The 26,237-nt window shown below is 37.5% G+C and overlaps 1 protein-coding gene across 5 annotated transcripts in view; it reads right to left on the bottom strand.

Moving 5' to 3' along the window:
* The window catches only part of NGLY1 (N-glycanase 1), a 56,288-nt gene that overhangs the window by 14,350 nt on the left and 15,701 nt on the right, over positions 1-26,237 (bottom strand). For all 5 annotated transcript variants that reach the window (XM_072651157.1, XM_072651158.1, XM_072651162.1 and 2 more), the window contains 5 exons: positions 25,154-25,268; positions 23,846-24,091; positions 11,739-11,901; positions 6,690-6,909; positions 126-247 (listed from right to left, as the gene is read on the bottom strand). In XM_072651157.1, coding sequence (XP_072507258.1) covers positions 126-247; positions 6,690-6,909; positions 11,739-11,901; positions 23,846-24,091; positions 25,154-25,268 — 866 coding nt within the window. The remainder of the gene's footprint in view (positions 1-125; positions 248-6,689; positions 6,910-11,738; positions 11,902-23,845; positions 24,092-25,153; positions 25,269-26,237) is intronic.

The following is a 26,237-nucleotide window of genomic DNA, read 5'->3' as shown; positions in this document are numbered from 1 at the left end:
GTCAGGTAAATTGTGTTTCGTTGTCTATACAGTACCATATACCTCAAACCACAAATGAGATTTTTATGAGAAAACATTAAAAGCAAGCTAAATCGGACAGAAGAGTCTCCAGAGGACATGGTTACCAGTTGAATCCCAGACGTAGCGTGCCTCAAACCCCAGAGCTCTGCAGCACAGAGTGAAACAGTTGGCCCATTCACCACATCGCCCACGTCTGGTTTCTAAGAGTTTCTCAGGATCATTATACCTGAAAAACCAAACAAACAAAACTTGTATTAGAAGAAAAACTAGGGATAGAGGTAATTTGGAAATATCTGTAATATAAAAAACAAAACAGGTCAATAATGATTTAAAAAAACCTCCTATGGGAAAAATAGATCTTTAATAGAAGACTTTCAAACATTCTTGACAAAAAGAATAGTACTGAGTAGATACTTTGTCTTATACACACACACACAGATACATCCCCAACCTCCTTAAAGTTTGGTGTATAAATATATTAAACTCTTCAAGAATGCATAGGCAAAATCATACTGTTAGAATTTCATCCAGTGAGAGCACTATTATGTCTTTACCCTAAAGAGACCCAAGAGAGTACAAAAATATTTATAATTCTTTGCTGGAATAAACAATTAGAAGCCAAATGGTTGCCCACAGACTAGGGAGTGGCTGAGCAAATTGTGGTATATACATAATGAAATATTACTTCACCATTAAGAAATGACAAAAGGGACAGATTCAGAGAACCCCAGGAGGGCATATATGAATGGATGGAGGATGACCCAGGGGCACACAGGTGGCACAAAGGATAGAGCACTGAATCTAGAGTCAGGAAAACCTGATTTCAAATCTGGCCTCAGACACTTTCGAGCTGTATGACCCAGAATGAGTCACTTAACCAGGGTTGCCTCAGTTTCCTCATCTGTAAAATGAGCTAAAGAAGGAAAAGGCAAAGCAGTCCAGTATCTCTGCCAAGAAAACTTCAAAAGGGGTCACAAAGAATAGGACATGACTGAAATGGCTAAACCACAACAACAGAATGACCTAAGCAGAACCAGGAGAACAACGTATACAATGACAACAAAGGAAAACAACATTGGAAGACTGAAGAGCTCTGGTCATCGCAATGACCAGCTGACTGCAGAAGCCTGGGGAAGCAATCTTCCTACCACATGGTAGAGAGTTAATAGACTAGATGTATAAAATAAGACATGCACTTTCACACATGGCCAAAACGTTTATTTGCCTGATTATACTTATTAGTTACAAGAGAGGGCTTAAACTTTTGGGTTTTTTTTGGGGGGGGGGGAGAGGATAATAATGCTAAAAAAAGAAAAGAAAGGAGTATCAACAAAATAGTAAAAAAGAGAGAGAAAAAAGCTCAGAATCAGAACAGAGGGGCAGAGCCAATATAGCAGAGAAAGCACTTGGCTGAGCTCTCTTAACATTCCCCTCAAAACAACTTAAAAATAATGCTCCAGATGGGTGATATCTATCTATCTATCTATCTATCTATCTATCTATCTATCTATCTATCTATCTATCTATCTATCTACCTGTCTGTCTGTCTGTCTGTCTGTCTGTCTCTCTCTCTCTCTCTCTCTCTCTCTCTCTATCTATCTATCTATCATCGATAGATATATCCATGCTTAATTGTAGCCTTTGGGGGTGGAGGGTGAAGAACAAAGTAAAAAGTGCATAGCAAAGAACAAAATAAAACTTACAAGGAAGTAAAGAAAAGATGAACAGCTCTGAACACAATGTGTAGCATTTACTATACAGGTTTTCTTGAAATGTGAGTTTATTGCTTTATATGTTGAATGCTCTCTTATGCTCTGCTGTGCATGTGGCAATATTTTTTTTCTTTTCTTATTTTGTATTTAAGTTTAAAATAAAATTTACAAAAAACCCCAAAAGGATGATAAAGGATGATATCAGAAGAAAATGAGGGAAAAATATACCTGTCAGATTGTCTGATAAGAGCTTATGACTAAACAAGAAAGAGATAAGAGGAGTTAAATAGAATAGATAATTTTGTTTACATGAAATTAAAAAGCTTCTGCAAAAACAAAACTAATATAACAAAAATAAGAAGGAAAACAGGAAACTGGGGAAAATATTGTACAGCAAGTTTCTCTGATAAAGGCTTCATTTTTCAAATATTTAGTGAGAGAAATGATTATTCCTCTTTTTTATTAATAATTAATTGAATTAGGACCAAAGTTTTTCCCATTTTCTACTTTCTCAAACAGAAATCAACCAATGTGGGCTATCTCTCAAAGACCTACCCAGCCAGGATGACTGAGATATAATCAAAGACATTAAAAGAAATTCTAAATTTAGGCTAATGAGTACATTCTTGGTTCACTGTGTTTGCTCAGACAGGGCTGGGAAAATGTTGATTCCTCCCCTGTTAGACAGATGATGTGGAAATTTGGGTAACCCAAGTCATACGCCCAAAGACCCTCATTGTCATTACAGTCCAGCCTCTCCGTATAATATTCTTTTCTTCATTAACTGTTAACCAGAGTTGATTTCCACCCTAAGGAACATTACTCTTCCATGGTCATATAAAACATGAGTCCACTACTATGAGGTCTTTGGTCTAAGAGAGACAGCCAAATGACCATCCTTTTATTAATGTACACATTGGCATTATTAATAAATGATAAAATTACCCAGAAACTATCTCTCTCAAACTTTTTAAATGTCACAATAGGAAATAGAGACAAATCATAAAGATGAGAACATTTACAAATTGATAAAAGGTCAAAAGGTTATGAACAGTTTTCAGAAGAAGAAATCAAAGCTATCAATAGTCACTTGAAAAAAATGCTCTAAAGTACTGACTAGAGAAATGAAAATTAAAACAACTCTGAGATATCACCTCACACCTACCAAGTTAGCTAACATAACAGAAAAGGAAATGACAAATGCTGAAGGGGATGTGCAAAAATTGGGACAGTTCTGCACCGTATGTGAACTAGACCAACCATTCGTGAGGACAATTTGAAATTATGCCCAAAAAACTATACAACTGCGCATACTCTTTGACCCAGCAATACCACTACTATGTCTGTATCTCAAAGAGATCAAAGAAAAGGGAAAAGGACCTATATGTACAAAAATATTTACAGCAGTTCTTTTTGTAGTGGCAAAGATTTAGAAATTGAGGGGATACCCATGAACTGGAGAATGGTTGAACAAACTATGGTCTATGATTGTGATGGAATGCTACTGTGCCATGAGAAATGATGAGCAGGATGGTTTCAGAAAAACCTAGAAAGACTTTTATGAACTGACGTAAAGTGAAGTGAGCAGTACCAGAAAAACAGTGCACATAGTAGTGCAATATTGTAAGGACAATCAACTGTGAAAGACTTAGCTACTCTGATCAAGACAATAATCTAAGAGAATCCCAAAGGACTCATGATGAAAAATGCTATCCCCACCTCTAGAGAGAGAACTGACAAACTCTGAATGCAAACTGAAGTATATTTCTTAATTTCATTTTTATTGTTTTCTTTTGTCACCTGGATAATAGGGAAATGTGTTTTGCACAACTTCACATCTTTATAGTTCTAGTTTTCTGTCAATTAGCATTATGCAAATTCAACTTTACATAAAGAATTCTGAAAGAAATATGCATTCCAAAAAAGCAAGTGTTAAGTTGAACTTAAATAACTGTGTTCTCTCCAATGTTGCCCCTCAGCTCCAAGGCCTCCTACCCTCCCACCGAAACAATAAACAAAAAATGAACCTAAAAAAAACCCCTTCCAAGTGAAAGCACAAGAACAGATGTGAGGAGAGACAGCCACTGCTGCTGGCTGGGGGTTTGGCTTGAGGTTTCTGCCCCACTCTGCCCACCCACCTGTATGTCTGTCTTCTGTCCATCCCTGGTTGGGTACTACATGTCTCCCCAGTTCCCCACCTGTCTGTGTCTGTGTCCAGCCTCCCTGCATTTTCTTCCTCTTGGTTCCAGCCAGTACTATATCCCCAGTAGCTGGTCCCAGACCCTCCTGCACCAGTATTTCTCCTCCTGCTCTTACTTCTCTATCTCTTGTTCCCACATGTCCTTGAACCATGTGCCAGTCCCACCCCTCCACGAGCATGTGGTCTCCTTCCAAGGTCCCTCCACCTTCCCTTTCCCCTGTTTGTAGGTAAATTCACTTGATGTAAAAATCACCATGGTGCGGTCAACTTAACTAAAGTGAGAACCATCTGTAATAGATATCAAATTGCTTGCCTCCGCAAGGACAGAGCAGCAGAAGGGAGGAAGAGAATTCAGATCTCAAAAATTTTTTAAAAGATTGTTAGGAATATTTCATATGTAATTGAGTAACATTTAACCAAACACATAAAAGTAACTAGAGAAGAATCAGAACAAACAAACAGGAGAGCTTTGGAGCAGCCATGTTAAGTCTGACGCGCACAGCTGTTCCCAGCGGACATTCACAGCTTCATATGCAGTCGGTCCTGCATTGTTTTGTATCGTACCTGTGGATGTTGTGTGAAGTCTGTAACAATGACAAGGAAAACTTAAAGAGAAAAGAAACAAATCTAGTCTTCTGTGGCTTCAGTCTAGGAGAAGCACCTTGGGTAGCTTCTCTGGGGTCAGCCCTGCTCCTCCCAGGTGGGGCAGCCCAGCCTGGCCCTGGCTCTTTTTAATGAGTGGAAAATTAAACCCTCTGGTAGATGAACAGGATGCTGCTTATTCACAAGTTATTGAATGAAGTATTTTTCATTAATCAAGTTCTTTTCTCTTAACTTTCAAAGATGTGCTTCCTGAACTAGCAAGCACTATTTTGATTATTTTACTCTACATCTTCTTTTATGCATGTGTGCATAAACATACACACACACACACACATATATACATATATACACATATATACACACACAGATGTATATATATACATATATGTCTGTGTCTGTATTCTTTCCAAGTTTTGGATCACTCCAAAACTGTAAAAGTTTTACATTTTCATGTGCCCAACAAAGAAACAATGTGATCATTTACAATGCTGCCATTCCAGGATCAATAATTCTTTAAAAATACCAACAGCTATTATTACCAAGTGGCACAGCTCCCATTCATTCACCTTTTATTTCACCAAGTAATTAATCTGATTATAACACCTGCTCTTTTGCTTATGGGACTTCCTATTACTTTCCAGGTAAACTTCAAACCCCTCAGCCCAGCAGTCAAGGTCATCTCGCTTTCCAGACTTTTCTGATAGTTCCATGTACTCAACACTCGACCCAAACGGAGCAATGCTGTTTCCCTTGAACACACCTGGCATCCTCATGCCTTCCAAGCACTCTTTCCACTTAAATACCACCTCCTCCACAACCCACCCATGTCCCCTGATGATGACCATTCCACAACAAGATGCCTTCTTTTGTAACGAATGAGCTGACCATATCAGAAAGATGAATTACCCTGCATCCCATCTCCTCCTGAGACTAAGGCCTTTGTAGGCCAGCCTGCACCGGGTCTCACAGCACCTGGCACAAAGCTCTCTTGGCACGGTGTCATTATAAGAGCAATCTAGCTTCGTCAATAAAACCTTCTTAGGATTTAAAGAGTTTCCAAATGAAAAAGCTTGTTTGCTTCTAAAACAATAATGATAATGACCAAGCTGACTGGGAGCGAAAGTCACGGTCTCCAAGTCAAAGTTAGCTTACAGCGACAGCTGAGGACACACCCCTTGACCTTAAGTAATCATCTCTCTTAAGGGAGACTGCCTTAAAAACGAATTCCTTAAATTATGAGTTCTGTCAAGTCAAAATTCACTATAGGAAATCCTGGTTTGGGGAGTCCCACAATACCATCTTGTTGTATTGCTTCTGTCAAGTAAAATGCCTGGATCCTCTAATACAGATGATGACAAGCCTCTGGCCATTGGCTGACACTCATAAGCCTTTTGTCATTTCTGATGATGTGCTAACCAGTCCCTAGGCATCTGCTAAAGTAACAAGCTCCTAGGCTGGGCAATGAACAGCCCACAGGGGCACCACCTACTCAAATGTGCTGATTACTGAACAAGAGAGGTTGTAAGACAACTCCAGGTCCCAGTTGACACTGAATGACTAATACTAAGACCTTGGGAATTTCAAACATTAACTAGGAAGGGGAGGCAGCTTGTCCTATAAGAATACTGTAACAAATCCTGTATTAGCAGGCAAAAACCCATCTAGGAAAAAAGCAATTAGTGTGAAGAAAGCAAAGAAAGAAAGGCAGACCAAATAAATGTCCTTAGATGTAAATTTAGCAGTAACAAATCAGTCGGGTGAGAAAGTAGCTAAGTTAATAATGCAAACTGACAACTTTAAAGAAGGAAATGCGAGTGAGACAGAAGCCTGAGCCCATTCCCATTTAAAACTATCTAGCACAGTGTTCCGTGGTATTTTTATTTTACAATTTTAAGTGCAACAGCTTTGAGCATTATTGTTCATGTTATCAGAAAGCCATTGTTTTTCTTTATACATTTACTTCTAAGTGGATGACTGAAATAAATAATATTCTAGTACTTCTAGGGATAATATTATTTTCAGATGGAACACAGCTCTGATTTTGTAATCACATACAGTCAGTGGGGATAACAGAATTCAGCTAAGGAAAATTAACTTACAATCTTTAAGGCCAGAGATAGCAAGGTGCTTCTAACCACCTGGTGTGTCCGTACCTGGGGAATCGATTACTGACATGGCAGGAGCTACAGAAATGCTCTTCGACTCGACTCGCTCCCCACCTCTGCTCATCATCATCAGGAGGCAGTTTTCCTCTATTTATCGTCTCGCCGCCACACTTGGCACACGGAAGGTGATTCACCCACTGGAAAAACTCTTCTTTAAACCAGTGCAAGAGTTCCAGCAGAAGAAAATCCTCTTCATTTATGTTACCACCTGAAAGGTTAAAACCAAACTAAGGCATAAGAGATAACTTCTGCAACACCTAAGCTGTTACAATCAATCAATCAATAAGCCTGTATTAAGCGCCCACCACGTGCTAGTTGTGCACAATTTGGTCTAACACAGAGGCCTCGATAACAGCAAAAGCAGCAGTGCCTGACACTTTAGAGAACTTTAAACTGAGCCAAGAATATCAGCATTTACAGACATTATCCCATCTGATCCTTCAAAAATATTGTGAAGTGTAGAACCTATATAAGATTGCACGCCGTCTCAGGGCGGGAGTGGGGAGGAAGGGGAAAAGGAGGGGGATGGAGGGGAAAAAATCTAAGACATATGGAAGTGATTAGAGAAAACTGAAAACAAATAAAATAATTTTAAAAAATATTGTGAGGTGGATATTGCAGATTTTATCATTTCCATTTTAAACCCAAAGAAACAGAGATTCAGAGCAGTTAAGGGCCTTCCCCATGGTTAGACGGCTGGTAAATGTTAGGGGCAGGATTCAAATCCATCTCCTGCTTATATTACACCATTTTGTCTAAAAGCTGCCTATTTATACAAAAATTACAATGACTGTATAAAAACCAACAGAAAAATCCAATGACAGGAGTAGCGAACATATCTATAGCTACTATGACCTACACCTTCCGATGATTGTGCACACTGAGAAACAGCCACTCTTTGAACTTAAAATGCACCAACATGTTGCATAACATTCTTCTGAGGTAGCTCTCTATTCCAAGAATCACCTTAACCAAGGAGGTGGGAATGGAGAGAAGTATCCCAAAGTGACTTTGTTTTCAGGGGTGTCTCTTGCCATCTGAAAATGAATTCATGCTTGTGAGTTTTAGCAGAACTTGAACATCACTGGTTTGACTTGTTTGTGTAGAGACATATACATACGAAAGTGTAACAACTGTCATGATGTACATAAATATGACACGTCACCTGTTCATGTGTGCGTGTCTATCCATCATTAGGCATGGTTAACCTTCTGAGGGGACCATGGGCCCCTTTGAAGCCTGTGGATCCTCTTCTAGAATGTTTTCAAATGCATAAAATATAATACACAAAGAAAGCCAACTGTAATGACATAGTTATCAAAATATTTTTTAAAAACCAAGTTCATGAACCTCTAGATTAAGAATCCCTATACATGGGCACACACGCATGCCTATGTATATATATATATATATATATATATATATATATATATATATATATATACACATGTGCATACATGTATACATATACTTATAGATACAAACACATATGTGTGCCTTTAGACATATACATGCACATAAATATGTATACACAGAGCTTATATATTAAAGTGTGTAATGGGCAGTTGGGTGGCACCACAGTGGATAGCATGTGAGCCTGGAGTCAGAAAGACTCATTTCCTGAGTTCAGATCTGGCCTTAGACATTTATTATCTCTGTGACCTTGGGCAAGTCACTTAACCCTGTTTGCCTCAGTGTCCTCATCTGTAAAATGATTTGGAGAAGGAAATGACAAACCACTCCAGTATCTCTGACAAGAAAACCCCAAAAGTGGTGCCACAGCCAGACACAGATGAAATGCATGAACAGCTGAAGTAAGGGGTATGGTCAAAGTAGCAAAGGACCATAGACGCCTTCAAAGCCGGGCACCAGAACACAAATTTTCAGGGGAAGGAGATGAGAACAGCACTTCTCATTCTTATGGCACAGATTTGTGGGAAAGGGCAATAGTAACAGATGTCTCTCCTGAGTCTGTAACTACCCAGAGTGCAGAGTAATACTGGAGGTAAGCTAAAGTAAGAGCTGACTGGAGAGAGGCTGGCTACCGAGCAGGTGCGAGCCCACCTTCCATCCTGGGCCGTTCCCCTCCCTGTTCTCCTGCCATGGCCCAACCACAGAGAGACAGTCAGCCCACGCCCTCCCCACTGGACATGTAAGTCATGAAGGGGAGTTAAACAGCAATGGTCACAGCTGCGACCGTTTTCTATTAAACATAACCCCATAATCACTTGTATTAAAAAACACGCCTAAAAACAAAACGAGAAATGGGAACAAAACTGACTATGCATCAGATGACTCCAGAACAGTAGGGTTGCAGTCATGTTATTTATCAGACAAAGTAAAAATAAAAACTTATTAAAAATTTGTCAAAAATTTTGTTTTGTTAAAATTTGTAACATCAGCACTTAGACAGTCATTATGCACTGATTAAGTGCCGACTATGGACCAGGAACTGTGCTAGGTAATGGGGACGCAAATTCAAAGAATGAAACAAACTTTTCTTTCATAAGCGTAGGATAGTTCCTAGATAATGAACTAATTTCAATACTAAACATGCACACACTAGATGTAAAAATAAAGGAAAAATTAGCTAAGACAGCAGGTGACTTGAACGTTCTCTTAGAGTTGGATGAATCTAACAGAAAGATAAGCAAAAGGGAAAATAAAGAATCGGACCACTGGAGAATTTAGAACTGAAAGGCCTATGATGTTTTCTGAATGGAACATTTAATAACATACACATTTCTCACACCACAACCTTTACAAAAACAAACCATGAACTAAGAATACAGAAATTACAGCTGTAAAAAATAAATAATAAACATCTTTAACAGATAACACAATAAAAGTAGTCATCAATACACAGAGAACATTCAAAAGATGCAGACCTAAATAGAGACTTAATAACATCCTGCCCAAAAAACAGATCATAAACAAATAAATGAAATAATTTGTAAGTATGAGAAAGACAGTGATGAGACAACATATGAAAATTTCTGAAATTCAGTTAATACAGTCCTCAGAAAAATTATATCCTTAAGAATATACTTCAGTAAAATACAAAGAAAGTGCTAATGAATTAACCACGCAGTTAAAAATTAGAAATACACCAAAAAAAAAAATCCAAAAAGAAGAAATCTTGAAAATCAGACAAATAAAATGGCAGATTTTAAAACTGACAAAATTAAAAGTTGATTCTTTAAAAAACTAAAAATTAGTCAATGTGGATAAAATGAGGAAAATCAAGTTAATAAGATCACAACAGAAAATGTTAAAAAATCAGAAATTGCTACACAATTACATGCTAGCAAAACCAAGAATTCAAATAATTTACAATCAAGTGAGGAAATCAAAATAGATGTAGAGAAACCACCAAAAATATGAAACTCTTAGTCCTGATGCAGTCATGGGAAGATTATGTAGATTTTAAAAGAATTAATACTTACATTTTATAAACTATTCTTAAAAATTGGGAACGAAAACATTCTACCACACTCCTTTCATTAGACAAATATAGTACTAACACCTAAACCAAGGAAGCCTAAAGAAATAGACCAATATAGCTAATTAGTGCCAATTAAGAAATTAAATCATATTCTGCCGTAAATACTACATTAATTTATTCATGGATGCAAGGATGCGTTAGGAAAACAACAATACAATAAGTCATGGTAAAAACCAACTATCTAATAAAACATGATTATAGAGGTGCAGAAAACTCCTTTGACAAAATGCAAAACTCAATTATACTAAAAATAATCTTTCAAAGTATGACCTTAGAGAGACATTTAAAAATATGATGAAAAGTATCTAAAATCAAAATCTAGCAGAAAATGTTAGAAAATTTCCCAATAAATAAAGGAATAAAGAAAAGATGTCTTTCTCCCTGATTTGATATAGTTCTGAAAATGCAAGCCACAGCAATAAGACAAAAGAAAGACATCAGAGGCGCGGGCAAAGGGAAGGCCAAATTCTATTTGCTGACGGCATGGTGGTTTAACTTAGAAAATCCCGGAGAATCAGCAAAGCAACTGAAATGATTAAGAGTTTCACTAAGGTACTGAATGCAAAATAAATCCACGAAAATCAATGACATTTTTACACAGCTATAAGGAAAGGAAAGGAAAGGGAAAAGAAAAAGGAAAAGGAAAAATTACATTAGAAGTGATTACAAAATGTTAAAAAAAAAAAAAAAGGAAGTCAATCTACCAAAGAACACTGAACATATGACATCTAGACTGGAAGAATCTTCAATACTCATGACTGGGTCAATGACAATATTGTTTAAATTAATTTACAGATTTCATACTATATCAATCACATTATCAAGGGAATACTTTACAGAGGTAATGAAAATTTCATTTGGAGGAACAAAAAAGTCTAGAATACCTAGAGAAAAAGTGAGAAAAAAAGTAAAATACTATAAAGGACTAACCATCAAAATTACTTGGTTCTAGTTAAAAAAAGGCCAGTGGAACAGTGAGACAGAGAATCAGAATTCACTGAAGTCAATCCATACAATATATACAATGCAACCCTATAACATACAATAAAACCTAAAACATAAATTACTTGGGAATGAATTATGTGCCAGGCACTGGGCTAAGCAATGGGGTTAATGCTTGTATTCTCACCCTAGTGAGTTCTTTATATACACACACACACATATTAGCCTCTGGAGTTAAAGAATGTAACAATGATAATTTTACTTGGGGCTCCAAGTAATTCCTAATCTACTCACAGAGCTGTGGACAGCGGCCATATCGTAAACAGATCATTAAGTCATTAACACGTCAAATCAGGAAGGATTATTTTTGACTATGAACATGACTTACGTAGGTATTACGTATAATAAATATGTGTATTCAGTTGTTTATACAATTGTTTACATTACTATTGACCTTTTAAATATATAAACTATTTGAGAAAGTTTAGGCAGAGTGCACAGAAAGCACCATATTATCACTTTACAAGCAGTCTAATATTTTTACTTTTATACCCATGAATATAATGAATAATAAATAGTCCCAGTACTACCTTGATCCACTTTTTTAGCTCTTTCAAACTTCTCTTGAGCTCTTCTTTGCAATTCTTGCACTGGAATGCAAGTCAAAGCTTTCTTCTGAAGAGAAAGGTTTTCGTAGACAAGCACGTCATCAAATTTGGTCTGAAGCATTTTTAGAATAGCTGCATCAGAAGCCTATGGAGGGAAAAACAGAGCAAAACCAAACCTCTTGATCTGAGCTTCTATCTAAATAATTTAAAAGTTATTTCCTAAGATCTACAATACTAAAATCTGTTTTATTTAAAACAGGATGAATGGGCTCATTCCAAAGAGTGATGTTAAACCCAATGGTGCCACCTTATCACTGGTGTGACAAGCTGTAGACCTCTTCCTCAGTGAACAGCCATGTTTCGTGTATTTAGGATGATTCTGGAGGCCTGATGAATCAGCAGTTTACCTGATTCTGTGTGTGTGACACAAATTGATGACATAGCTCTACTATAACTAATCATGGATTTAATGGATTCAAACCTTTATCAGTATTTACAGAAAACAGAACAAAGGCTCTTAAGTGCATTGTTCAAGGCTGCTTTTTCATATTGAAATGAGTTTGTCTAGTGGTTCCTTTTGCAGTAATTTTCCACTCAAACTCTCATTTGTGGAATGGGGGAGGAGAGTTTTCCAAAAGTGCTTTCATTTTCAATTTTGTCTTTTTCAATTTGCAAACTACTTCACTGCTTGTGATTTTAATAGCATTTAAATAACAAGGTTTATTTCTTTATGCATGCATTGGCACAGCTCAGATAAGTGCAGACATAAAAATAAACTGCTGATTACATAGCTATTACAGCCGCTTTGGTAACCATGTACTAAGGCAGCAGCTACAAGAAGCAGGAGTTAATTGTCTGGAGTAGTCAGAGAGGCTTGCAGTAGAAAGACAATGCAAGAATGGGGAATGTGATGTTAGAGATCGAGGATGTGTCTTCTTTTCCCATTAAATGCAGGCCAACTCTGCATTCGTATGAAGAATATGGAGACGTATTTAAGACTCATTGCGAGAAAAACACACATCTGGAACAGACTGTCAGATCAGTGGGACAAAATCAGCCTCCATGTAACAGAAGCAGGGCCCACAAGTGCCTTTAGCCACCAGGAAGATAAGGACCTCTCTCCTTCTCTAGCCTGAGCTCTAGCAGCCCTTGGCTCTCATCCCTGCAGCACTAGGTTGTGCTTGTTACTTCAAAAAGAAGAGTTTTTACTTATTTGGATAAATTTAAACACTACTTTCTATCAATTAATATCTTCTAAATTACCTTTGGGAACAAGAGGACAAGACGGCAAAGAGACATAAATCGCACCTTCTCATATAATGATTCTTACTACATGTACACAGACACATGAATACAGAATCTAACACAAAAGGAACCTGATGTTTATTGCAGAAACTAACACTGGCTGAACTATTTTTATGACTTCTCCTAACACCAAGAGCTCTCAAATAGTGCTTACTTCTTTTAAAGAGAAAAAAAAATCCTCACACATGGCAGTAACTCATACACCACTCTGGCTGCTAAGAAAAGCACACAAAAATTCACACATGTTCTGAAACGAACACTTGCCCAGCAAAAGTATAAATTTAGACCAGCTGTTCACTAATTGCCCGTGTGTGTGCATGTGTGTGTGTGTGTGTGTGTGTGTCTTTCTTAAGTCAATCATGTTTTCACACCATCTCTTTTTCACCCCAGAAGTAGTAACGAGCCTGGGGATAGAATCCTCCTTGTCTTTTCAGGCTCTGAGTCACTGACAGTTTGTCCTAATGGGAATGATCTGAAAGGCACCACCAGTAGGAGCATGGGCTCTATTGAACGTATAAACAAAAAGGTCAACAGGAAGCTAAAGACCAGAATTCTGAATGGAGGCCAGGAATTCCAAGCAGCAGATTATTGCTGTCAGGTAGACAAATGAAGGAAATAACTGGAAGATGCTTAGACAAAAATTATCCCACTGCGCATAATATGGAGGCTACTTGTGTAGAACACAAAAAATACACTCAATAAAATACATAAGTAAAAAAACATTCACAATAAAATAAAGTTTTAAACCATGGCTCGATCTAAGCAATATACGATCACTCCCAGTTCATTTTAATACTCCTTGTTTACAAGGCTGGGTTTTTGGTTTTTTGGAACAAAGACAAAAATCAGTCAATCCACAAGCGCTGATTAAACATCTCCTGGGTCCTAGGGCTGAGCACAAGGGATACAGAGGCCAAAAGAAATGCTCCCTGACCTACAAAAGCATACGTTCTCTCAGAGGAGACATAATAAATATATATGTATATGCGTATACATACACACATATATACATACATACATACATACATATACATGTATGTATGTATGAACCAGAAGTATGACGTAGTTTTAGGGGAGGAGGCATTAGCGGCTGGCAGGACCAGGAAGGTGGCACCCAAGCCTTGCTAAGAGCCACAGGAAAGAAGCAGGAGGAGGGTCATTCCAGGCACATTCCTGCTCTGCTCCTGGTTTGGTTCAGAAGACATCTGTTATTCGTAACTGGGAGAAGGTTACGATCTGCTTCTTTTCTAATTTTTTCTTAATCGCGTGATCTTTAATATTAAGATGGAATTTCTACTTAGAACCTATTGTGAAGATGGTGTAAGCTGTTGGTCTAAGCTTCATTTCTGCCAGACTGCTTTCCAGGTTTCCCAGCAGTTTTTGGCCAAATGAGAAATTCTTTCCCATGTAACTTGTGTTTTCCAATTTATTGGACACCGAGTTTTACCATTTCTGATTCTCCTTTGTCTAGTGCGTTCTACTGACTGACCTCACTATTTTTAACCAGCACCAGATGGCTGTGATGCTGCTGCTTTATAATATAATCTGAATTCTGGAAGTGTTATTTTCCTTCCATCCCTCCCCTCTCTTCATCATTTCCCTAGCTATTCTGCATCTTTTATTTTTCGAAATGGATTTTTTTCATTATCTTATCCAGTTCTATAAATTGATTGATATAGCATTAAAAGTGTAAATTAACTTTGGCAGGAACGTCACAGGCCAACCATAAGCATCAAATGCTCCTGCAGCAATCCTGCAGCGTTCCTTAAGGAGCACCTTGTCCTTGATTCTACACAAACCTTCTGTGTCCAAGGGTAGGTCAGTCAATCCCCTGATATTTTTGTGCATTTTGAAGTCATTTGGAGGGGGATTTCCCTTACCCTGCCTCTTGGGACTTTTTATTATTACATACAGAAATGCTGCTGATTTTTGCTGGAGCCTGAAATTTTGCCGAGACCATTAATTATCCATTAATAGCTTCATGGATTCTCTAGAATTTTCCAAGTTTATCATTATCTTATCGACAAATAGGGATGGTTTTATATCTTCTTTATATACCTTTGCATCTCTAATTTCTTTTTCCTATCTTATTGCTGTTGCCAGCACCTCCAGAACTATTTCTAATACCAGAATTATGCCTAAGAATCAGCATCCTTGCTTTATGGAAAAGGGAGCTAGATGGTGCTATAGAGTGCACAGAGCCTGGAACCAGGAAGACAATTTCAAATTTTACCTAAGACTGTGTGACCTTGGATAAATCACTAAAACCCTGTCAAAATCGGTTTCCTCAACTGCAAAATGGAAATAATTGGATCTACCACTCAGAATGATCGTGAAACCAAAATGACATATTTGTAAAATGCTTAGCACAGTGCCTTGAACATAGTACGCACTTAATAAGTGCTTTTATCCTTCCTTCCTAGTGTATCCCCATTACATATGATGCTTGTTTTTTATGTTAGATACTATTTATGATGTTTTAAAAAAAGAACCTTCTAGGCCTATATTTTGTAGGGATTCTGGCATAAACGAGTGTTGAGATTTGTCAAAGGCTTTTTCTTCATCTACTAAGATGATCACATGGTTTTAAAATTCATTATATTAATTATTTTCCTAATATTACACTATCCTTGCAGCACTGCTACAAATCCAACTTGATCATATTGAGTGATTTCTTGGATAAATTGCTGTAGTCTGTTTCACAGAATTTTACTTAAAATGTTTGAACTAATATTCATTAATGATATTGACCCATAGTTCTCCTGTGCTTTATTTTTGATATTAGGTTTAGGTATTAGTTTTCTACTTGCCTCATAAAAATGATTTTGGTAAGGTGTGAATAATTTCTGGAGGATGGACACTACTCATTCCTTAAAAGTCTGACAGAATTCTCCAGTGAATCATCAGGACTGGGAATTTATTGGCCATCTTTTAGTTGGGGTGTTTTATATTTTAACAGTATTCATTTCATTTGTGTTCCGTTTTGTTAACATATAACTATGCATAATAGATTCTAGTTGTACTTTCTATTTCTTCTGGTTTTGTTTGGATTTTGCCAAAGCATTTGCTTTTTGTTGACCTTGTTTTCTGCCTTCTTTTTAATCAGATTTGCTAAAGGTTTATCAATTATTTCTGTTTCTAGTTTATCCATTTCTCCTTTAAATTTTTTAATATCTCCTCTTCTGTTTTTATTTTATATTTGTTTAGCTATTTTCTTATTTTTTAAGTGCACATTCAGTTCATTTTTGTTCATGTGTGTTTGTAGGGTTATTTGCGATAGTTGCATCCCAGAAATTTTGATGTGCCAATTCCATCACTACAAGTTTTTCACATGAGTTGTTCTTACAGCAAATCATTATTTAGGTTTTCAATGTTAAAGTCTCCATTTTGTTGTCTGTTTTTTGTTTGTGGTCCTTATAGAGATTACTATTTTTATTGCATTATGGTCCAAAAAGTTGCATTAACTATTTCTGTCTTTTTGCACATTCACAAGAATATCTCCGTGCTATCTTAATACATGGCCATTTTTTATTTAAGTGCCAAGTGATTTTGAGAATTATGTATTTTTTTAAAATTAATTTATTTGTTTTCAGTTTTCAACAATCAGTTCCACAAGTCTCAAATTTTCTCCACCTCCTTCCCAAGACAGCATGCCGTCTTATATGGGGGCTACACATACATCCTTATTAAATACATTTTCACATTAGTCATGTTGCATAGAAGAATTAAAATGAACAGGAGAAACCATGAGGTAAACCAAAACAAAACATAACACAAGAGAAAATAGTCTGCTTCATTCTGAGTTCCAATTCCACAGTTCTTTCTCTGGATGTGGATGGCATTTTGCCTCAAGAGTCTTTTGGCAATGTTTTAGGTCCTTGCGTTGCTGTGTAGAGCTAAGTCTATCAGAAACAGTCCTCGCACACTGTGGCTGCTACTGTGTCAGTTCATCTAAGTCCTTCCAGGCCTCTCTGAAGCCCTCTTGTTCATCATTTCTTACAGACAATAGCAGAATTATGTATGTTCTTCAGCAGTCCCATTTAGAAGATGCCATAAACTTTTAGCTTCAGTTTCTACAGCGTTCTGTTTTATCTTTTCCCTTTTCTCTATCTTTCTGTTAGACTTACTCAAAACTGAGTGAGGGACATTAAAAATCAGTCACTATTGTGTTACTGTCTATTATCTTCTTGTAACTCAATTAATGCTTCCTTTATTAATTTAGAAGCTAGGACATTTGGAGCATATCAGTTTATTATGGGCATTGGTTTGTTGTCTATGGTTATTTTCAGCATAATACAGTTTCCTTGTTTATCCCTTTTAGGCTCCAAATGACTGTTTTTACTTTCTTTGTCAGCATGATTTCAACTCCTGCTTCTTTGGATTCACTTGATGCTTGGTAAATTTTTTCTAGACCCTCATTTTTATTCTGTATATGTCTTTGATTTCTAATGTCTTTATTTTATTTTTAATGTGTTTCTTGCAAGGAACAGTTTGTGGGGTCTTGCTTTCTTGTTCAATACATCATTCTTTTTCATTTTATTAAACTATTTAATTCATTCACATTTATAGCTATTCAATTTAATTTTTATTTTCCTTCATTTGTCTCTAATACTTCCCCTCCCCTAAATTAGGATTCCCCCTTCTCTGTAAATGAGGCACTATGTTTTCAGTTATTGTAGCTTAATCTATTTTAAGGTAACTATACTCACACGGGTTCTAAGCCCCTCACCCTTAGGGTCCTTGCCCGATTTGCTATCCCTTTTCCTAGTTTCGGAGTTTTGCTTATTAGTTCCTTTCTATTTCTTGCTTTTTCTAGTTATTTAATTTTTCTCTTTTTTTTTCCTTCTCAGTTATATAATCACGTATAATCTCCCTTTTCCCTTCCCTCTTCAACTTGTTTTATTGTGTTAATTCCTTAAAATTTAATTTCCCCGCACTTTTTTCTAAAAAGGATTTCTTTCCCTCATCCTCTTCATTACTCTTCTTCCCTGTCTTTTCTATCCAACTATTCTTTGACTCACAGACCTTTTACTTATTTAGTACTTTTTATTCTCTGTATTTTTCATGGAATTAAGACTTGTAAGATACCTATTTACGGTTCCCTCTACTAAAGAGTTGGCTATTGTTTTGTAGGTCTTGTCCCCTAGCTCCCTTTTTCTTTGTGTTTTACTCTCATAAATATCAATTCCTGCAGGAGAGAGAGAAGGTATTGTTCCTGAGCAGGAATTCCCCACCAAATTTGCCTCAAAATCTCTTCCTGTATCCGTGCCCTCCACTCTTCTGGATGGTGTCTGCTCCCAGGAACTCTTCTCCTGAGGCAGGGTGAATGGTGTCTCTAAGCACCAAATTCCTGCAAGTCCCTATCTCCCTTTACAGAAAATCCTTATTCTTCCCTAAGTGTATTCATCAGGGATACTCACTCCCACCACTGAAATAAGATTTTTCCCATTCTTTTCTCCTTTTTCAATCTCTTCCTTTTCCTCTTTGATCATTTTCCTGGAGGGCTCTCTTCTGGCTGAGAGATTCCAGGAGTTATTTCCCCTTCCTTCTTAGATTTTGACTGGATGAGGATACATCACACACTCCCCTCTATCTTCTTCATCCCCTACTCCTTTTTTTATACTCTTCCATTTTGTACATTTCTGTTTTATAATTTAGTCCTACAGAAAGAAAAGGACTCACTTGCAGGTGAGGTGTTTTGAGGTTTAGGCCATGATGTTTCTTCCCCACTGCTTCTATTAGATTCCTGCTCTCCCCCTTGTTTACATTTAGAAAGAAATTTCTTAATGACTTCATCGATTGTTCTTTAGTTATTGTCCTAGGTTGATTTGTTTACCCAACCCTTCTGCTGCCTGGTGTGTTTGAGAAGCAAATAATTTCTTCAAGTATGTTTTATTTCTAGGAGTGTTCTGAGTGTCTTTTTTATTGAACATCCATTTTTTCTTCATTTACGGTTAGGTTCAGATTTGTAGTATACGTCACCTTGCTTTGGTTTTTGGAACTTTAGTTTCTGGTGGATGCACAACAGGCTTAGGTAGTCAGAATTTCATTGCCTCTACATTTGAAGGTCTTTCTCTGGGTTGCTTGGAAAACTTACTACTTCAATGGAATCATTAAATTTAACTACTATGGGTCTTGGAGTTTGCAACATAGGGATTTCCCCCCCCTTTTTATTTTCTGGAAACAATCTATGGAGTCTTTTGATTGGATCTTAAAGCATCTCAGCCTCCTTCTATATGGGCAACTCATGATTCACTGGCCTTGGTCTTTGCCACAAGTGACTTCTGGGGGGTAGAGGTGGGGGAGAAGACATAACTGGCCCAATGGGGTGCTGAGCACTTTTGCTCAGGCTTAGTGGAGATTCACACAGCTACACACGTCTCATCTCCATATGCTCAGTTCTCTGACTGAGCTTGGTGGTGGCACAGAGCGCTGCCACACTGATGTCACGGCCTGAGCATTTGGGGGCGGGGTGAGGGAGGGTTCAATCAGGGTATAGATTTAAGTTTGCTGTAAATGTGCAACAGGACAGTTTATACAATATTGCTGTGAGTATGGTTGGGTGGTGGTGAGGATACACTTTAGGGATTAGGGATTATTCACTAAATCTTTATCTTTTCGGGGCTCTTGGTATCCTTGATCATGGAGATAGCTGACATTGCTTTATCTCTGAAATATAATTCCTAATGTGGGGACTATTGAGAGGTCATAGAGACTGGAGAAATTTCTAGTTCTCCACCTGTTGGTCACATGACCAGGATGTCTCCCAATAATTCTTAAATTCTTAAATCTTTGATCTGTCTTCCAGGTCTGTTGTTTTTGATAGGACATTTTCTTCTGTTTTCTTCAGTCTTTTGACTTTGAGCATTCTTGTTGTCACATGGAATCACTGACTTTTGCTTGGAACATTCAACCTTTCAGGGAATACTTAAAAAAGCTTTTGTACCTCTTATGCTAAGCTGTTCATTTTTTTCCCCCAAATTTCTCCCTCATAGCTTTTATTTCTTTTCCAATTCTTTCCCCTGTCATGTATTTCATTTATAATCTCATTTTAAACTTGTTTTCCAAACTCATACTATTTCCTCTAGGAATTCTAATTGATCTTCTAGGCAAGCTGTGCCTTTTGTTGGGAGGAAGGGGGTCAGGAAGTACATGTTTTGGAGTTATTTTCCTCTTCTGGATGGGTTTGTCTTGAGCATTCCCGGCATCATAACAGATCTATTTTGTTCACTTATTTAAGGTAGCTAGGGAACTCCACAATGCATAAAGCACTGGGTCTGGAGTCAGGAAGACCTGAGTTCAAATCCAGACTCAGACACCTACAAGCAGTGTCACTTAACTTCTGTCTGTCTGAGTTTCCTCCACAGCACCTACCTTAAAGGGCATTTGTGAGGATCACAGGAGAGAATTCTAAAGTTCACAGCACAATGCCTGACACACAGCAGGTGGTTTTTGTATATATAGATATAGATATGAATAAACATAATGTATGTATGTATACATATATGTATGCATGTGTTAATGTATTTATATGTGTGTGTATATATATAGATCTATTGTATGTACGTACATATAAAGTGTAAAGTGTACGGCCCCATGCCTGACACACAGATTGAGTCTCAGATCCCCATTCTTGGGATCATGATCAAAACTGGCTGAGACCTTGCTCTCCGACAGGGGTTCAAATCTCAGATTTTCCTCCCCTAACAATCTGATTGCAGCAAGAGTTAAAGGCCCTTTCCATGCTCAGGGGGCTTGGTCCACAGGTCCCCCCTCCTTCAGAGACTGGGATCAGATCACCCCAATGAAGTATCTTAATCCATAGGCTGCTATGTTTCTTCTTCTTTTTTAAAATTAACTTTCCCCAGTTACATGTAAAAACAATTTCTAACATTCATTTATAAAACCTGAGTTCCAAATTCTCTCTCTCATTCCTCTCCCCTGCCCATGAGAAGGCAAGCAGCTCAATATAGGTTATATATGTGGAGTCATGCAAAACATATCCATAATAGCCATGTTATGAAAGAAAACATCCTATGTTTCTTCTGAACCTTTTGAAATGTTTTCCCCAAATCTAGGATGCATGTCAGACTATGCCTGGATATTTTTCTTATCAAATTCTAAAAGAAATGGATCACTTCCCCTGAGGGTTCCCATAATTTCCATCTCTGAAAATAGATCCTTTGTATTTGTGCAACTAGATACAGAATAAAATTTCCCCTGGTTGGATCTAGCACCTTTTGTAGAATGAATTTATAACTAAGATAATTCAAGAAGCAGAAAGTTCCAGAAGAAGTCTAGTTAACTGAAGTCCCCCATTATTGTTATATTATGTTTTTGAACTAAATTATCTCTAAGATATGGTTCAGGTAAGCAATCCATTACAACTCTTAATATTTTTAAAGGTAGAATTGTCATAAGCACCCCAGGAATAGGTGCTAAATAAACATTCTGACTATAAAGTGTATGAATAATACATAAAAAGACAAAGATGTATTTTTAATTTCTGAAATCAGAATTTGGTTTAAGAATATAATGGTGTTTTTATTTTTTTACTGAGCCCTGTGGTTGGCATGACCCAAAATCAATACCACAGTGCTAACCTCCAAGGTATTTCAAATGAAAAGAAAAGGAGGGTAATCTGAAAATTAATTTAACAGATAGGACTCTCTAAGTCATAACAACAATAACAAAATATGTTAGTCCAGGTAAATAGGCCCTCATTTGTAAAAAGTGATGTAAATTTCTTTAAAACTGAAATTGTTCTTTAGAGCAAACTATTACATAATATAAAAAGATGAAGCAGAAAGTCTTAAAACTTCAGAACATAATTAGGAAGTTAAAAAACCAATAAGTCCTTAACTCTGCAGCCTACTTCCCCTCAATATTAATGACAGGGGTGTGATAAGCTTTCATAAGCAGGAATCACTAGGGTGACTTTTCTTTCAACTAGTAAAGAGGAGATAAAAAAAAATAACATTATCAAAAGACATATGAATGTACTGAAAGAGACAGTTTCAGAGAAACTGGGAGGACTTATAAGAATTGATGCAGAATCAAATGGGCAGAACTGGAAGAATTTATAGGGCAACAACATTATACATAGAAAGAACTCTGAAAAGCTTAAGAATTGCTCAACAGATTGAAAAAACGTGATGCCAGGGGACCAAGGAAGAAAAATGCTACCTACTTCCTCACAGAAAGGCAATGGATTTAAGGTGAAGGATGGGATATGTAGGTTGGGGACATGGCTAATATGGAAATTTTGTTTTGCTCAACTGTACATATTTGGAACAAGGTTTAGTATCTCTTTTTTTTCCCCAATAGGGAGGAAGGAAAGAAAGAAGATAAATTTTTGTTGAATGAAAAAAATAAAAAAAACACTAGACAACAACAGAGGGATAAATGATTTGGAGGCAGAGACAGGCTTCTTCTGACCCACCAGCCAAAATGTCTGCTCTTTTGTCTCTCAAGGAGTAGTTTAGAGCATTCCCAGAATAAAGAGCTATGCCCATGTTCTGTGACCCTGATGAGGGAGGAAAGGTCAGTGGTTCTGAAATTATTCCCTCTGAAAAAAAGACTGAATAATTAACAATATCTCATGTAAGGGGCTGCTAAACGGAGACTAGAGAACAACTTTTTTGGCTAAAGAAAGGATAAGACACTATGGGCTTAAACTGATGAGAGACAAAATGATGTCAGAAAATAAGAAAGAACTTCCTGAAAGTAAGGCATGAGTTAGCGTGGAAGACTGTCATCTCCTTGGATCCTCACCTGAATGACAAGTACACTAGACAAGGCAAAGGACAGAGCAGAGGACACTTCTGGGTGCCTTTCAGCCTCTAATTCTAAGAGTGTACATCTGTAGTGGTGAGTATTTGTAGCTAAAGTTCACAACTTATATGTCATCCATCATCAGAAACTGGCAACTTTACTCTGTAGTAGGTCTAACAGCTGCTAGGCCAACCAGGAAGAGTGTATTCATTTCCAATTACCAAAAGTTAGATGTTGGCCTGATCAATAAACAAATTGTTAGGATACGAACAACCTGATCAACCAAGATTCAACCTACAACTTTCCTAGAACAGACTACCAGGTCCATCATTAGCTGATCTTAGGCTAAACACCGATTTGTACTGCTGACCTAGGCTAACAGGCCCACATGGAAATCAATGAACCCCAGTCTCTGATTATCAAAAAAAGCGTCCCAGACCTCTAAGGGTACTATTAATATTCTTTGAGAAATGATATGACAAAAAGTTACTGCGGATTCAGTAATACTTTTAAATGAAATGAAATTTTATATTAATCAAAATAGCACCTATTGTTTTAAAAACAGTATCCTGTGTGAAATATTTACTGTCTATAGCAAGTATTTGCTTATTGATTATATGTAAGTCACTTAATAAGCTGGATCCTTTGCAATCACTTTATGAGGCTCATAGTTGAGGAGTGTCTACTTTAAATAAAAAATGAAGCAGGACATAGGGGGCAGTCACAAATAACTTACCACCTCATCATTATAATAAAACACCAACATAAAGGTACAAGTGTCAAGGGAAAAAAAAAGAGAACATTTTTCATCATCTCATGACAAATTTGGCAGTCATGCAACCAGTTTCAGGGCAACTATGCAGTGTTTCCTGTGTGGGGATTAAAAAGTTCCAGAAATAATTGGTATAACTCAGGAAATGATTTTTAAATGACCTCTCCCTCAAAGGACTTGTCAATGTTACTCTATTTAAACATTTTTTTTTAATTTTAAGATTCCAAACCAGAATTACCGTCTGAGCAGAGTGTGTAGTGGCTGACTGTAGCTGACTGTTCACTGGGTACTGTGTTAACTCAGAGGGCCTGGACAGCTGGGGTGTCACTGGCTGAGCGTCCCTCGTGGGTCTCTGAGAGGAATCTACTTTGTGAGTCTTAGTTGAGTCATTCAATCTGCTGCTTCTCTCTATGGCAATTAGGTCGCGGATTTTCTGAAGCTGCTCAACGGATGCTTTCTTAGGAAACACAAGATGTGTCTCTCCCTGAAAGAGACAAAAATACAGAAAATTCAAGCTTTGCTTTACGCTTTGAGTGGCTTACTATTTGTTAGAAACCAAGATGGCAGAACATGCTGCTCCGATTCCACAAACAAACGTATAATGTGCCTACTACGTAACAATACTATAAATAGCTAGCATTTACATAGCACTCATGCTAAGCACCTTACAAATAGTACTGCACTTGATACAACAACCCTGGGAGGGAGGTGCTATTTTGATTCCCATTTTGCAGCTGAAGAAACCAAGGCAGACAGGTGAAATGACCCTCGGAGGCAGGATTTGAACTCCTGTCTTCCTGACTCCAGGCCAGTGTTCAGGGTACTCTGGCACCCCTGAACTGCTATGTGCTGGGATAACATCAACAAGCATTACCTCATAGGAAACAAGGTCTATTTTGTCCTAGACACATGCAACCAGAACCAAGTAGAATGTTCCCAGTTTATTAGCACAAAACTTTTGAACTATGTCATTTAGGGAAACAGCTTTTAAAAAATACCTTTGTTTTGTGATACTTAGACAAAAAAGCCTTTAGATAAGTTATGAAAATGTACATGTTCCTCTCTCCTCTGGAAAAAACAAAAAACAAAGCCGCCAAGCCAAGTATTTCCCAAATAATACAAAAGGGCATTGGAGGACAGAGCACACAGAACAATGGCCTTCGGATGGGTGCAAATCCCAGCTCTGCCCCGTGTGCTGTGTTCTGACCTCTCTAGAGTCTAAGGTTCTTTCCATCTATAAATTTACAGTGATACAATCAAGTTAAAAGTGATAATAGACAGAGGTGGCAGAGTCTCAGGGAGGGTCAGAGGCACTGGTGCTCACACACATTTCCTAGAAAATCATTCTCAAAGTCAAAAAAAAAAATAGTTATCTACAGTACTCTATGTAACCTAAGAGATTCAGGACAGTAAAATTAGAGCTGGCATACAGTGCAGTTTTCCTAAGTCTAAGAGCTCAAGAATTAATTTACCATTTCATGAATGACTTTAGTAGGGAAGCACACATCTCCATATATCTGGCAAGAGGTTCCTACAAAATACTTACTTCTTCAAAGCCCATCTCAAACAAGCATTCCACCGCTCCTCTGACAGGCAAGAGTCGAGTAGAAAAGGCTGCATTTCCAATCCGGATAGATCTGTATTTTTCATCATTAGGGTTTCTGATAAGAAATAAACAAAATTAATTTTACACAGCACCGTATGCTTTCTGACATCTTTTCATCTCCAAGATCTCAGTGCGTTCCAGTGCGAGCTGAGTAAAGCAAGCATTACTACGCTGCTCATTTCTGAAGATGAGCTATAACCTGAGGTCCAGACGGGTTCTTATGGATTTGTTCAGTCACACAATGGGCGATAATGAAGTAAACGCTAACGTCCAGATCAGAGAAAGGAACATGGGGGACAAACTGTGTAGAAGAGAGGAGCTCAGTATGACTGTCAGTGGACATGAATGTTCCAACTATAAATCTTTAGGAAATGTTTAAGGAACTACAAAAAGAAAAAAAAAATTTAACATGATAGTTTGCTGTGTGGGAATGAGAGATTCAGGTGTCACGCTACACAATCGATGGCTTATTTTTCTAAGTTCTACTGATGACATTATTTTTACCTTACAATTCTCCCTGCCCATCCACCCTCAGCCATCCCAGGGAGCAGTGCCTTGTAACCAAAAAAAAAAAAAAAACAAAACAAAACAGGGAAGCCAAACCAATGGAGAGTCACCACGTCTCTGAGAGTAAAATGTCCACAGTTACAAATGAATTCCATATTGGAGGTGGTGTATTACAGGGAAAGAAAGACTTGGACTGGAAGACAGGCAAATTCCTTCTTCTCATTCCCTCAGTCTTTTCATTTGTAAAGTTAATGTTAATAACGCTTACACAGGCCACCTCACGGTACCATTCAAAAGTGTTACAAGCTTCTTTACAACACAACCAATAAACGTTTTCCTTTTTCTCCACAGTGGGTTGTTCCTTTTTCTTTAACCTTACTAGACAATCCATCTGATTGTCACACAAATAGTGGGTCTTCCCTTCTCCTTTCTACCCTGTCCTACCTTTTAACAAAGATCTGTAACCTCCCTTGTGACTATCACCTGCCCATCCCCTCTTCTCTACAACCTTCTGACA

This window comes from Notamacropus eugenii, chromosome 3 (genome assembly GCF_028372415.1).
Source record: "Notamacropus eugenii isolate mMacEug1 chromosome 3, mMacEug1.pri_v2, whole genome shotgun sequence".
Lineage (NCBI taxonomy): Eukaryota > Metazoa > Chordata > Mammalia > Diprotodontia > Macropodidae > Notamacropus > Notamacropus eugenii.
This window is presented reverse-complemented; position numbering and strand designations above follow the sequence as displayed.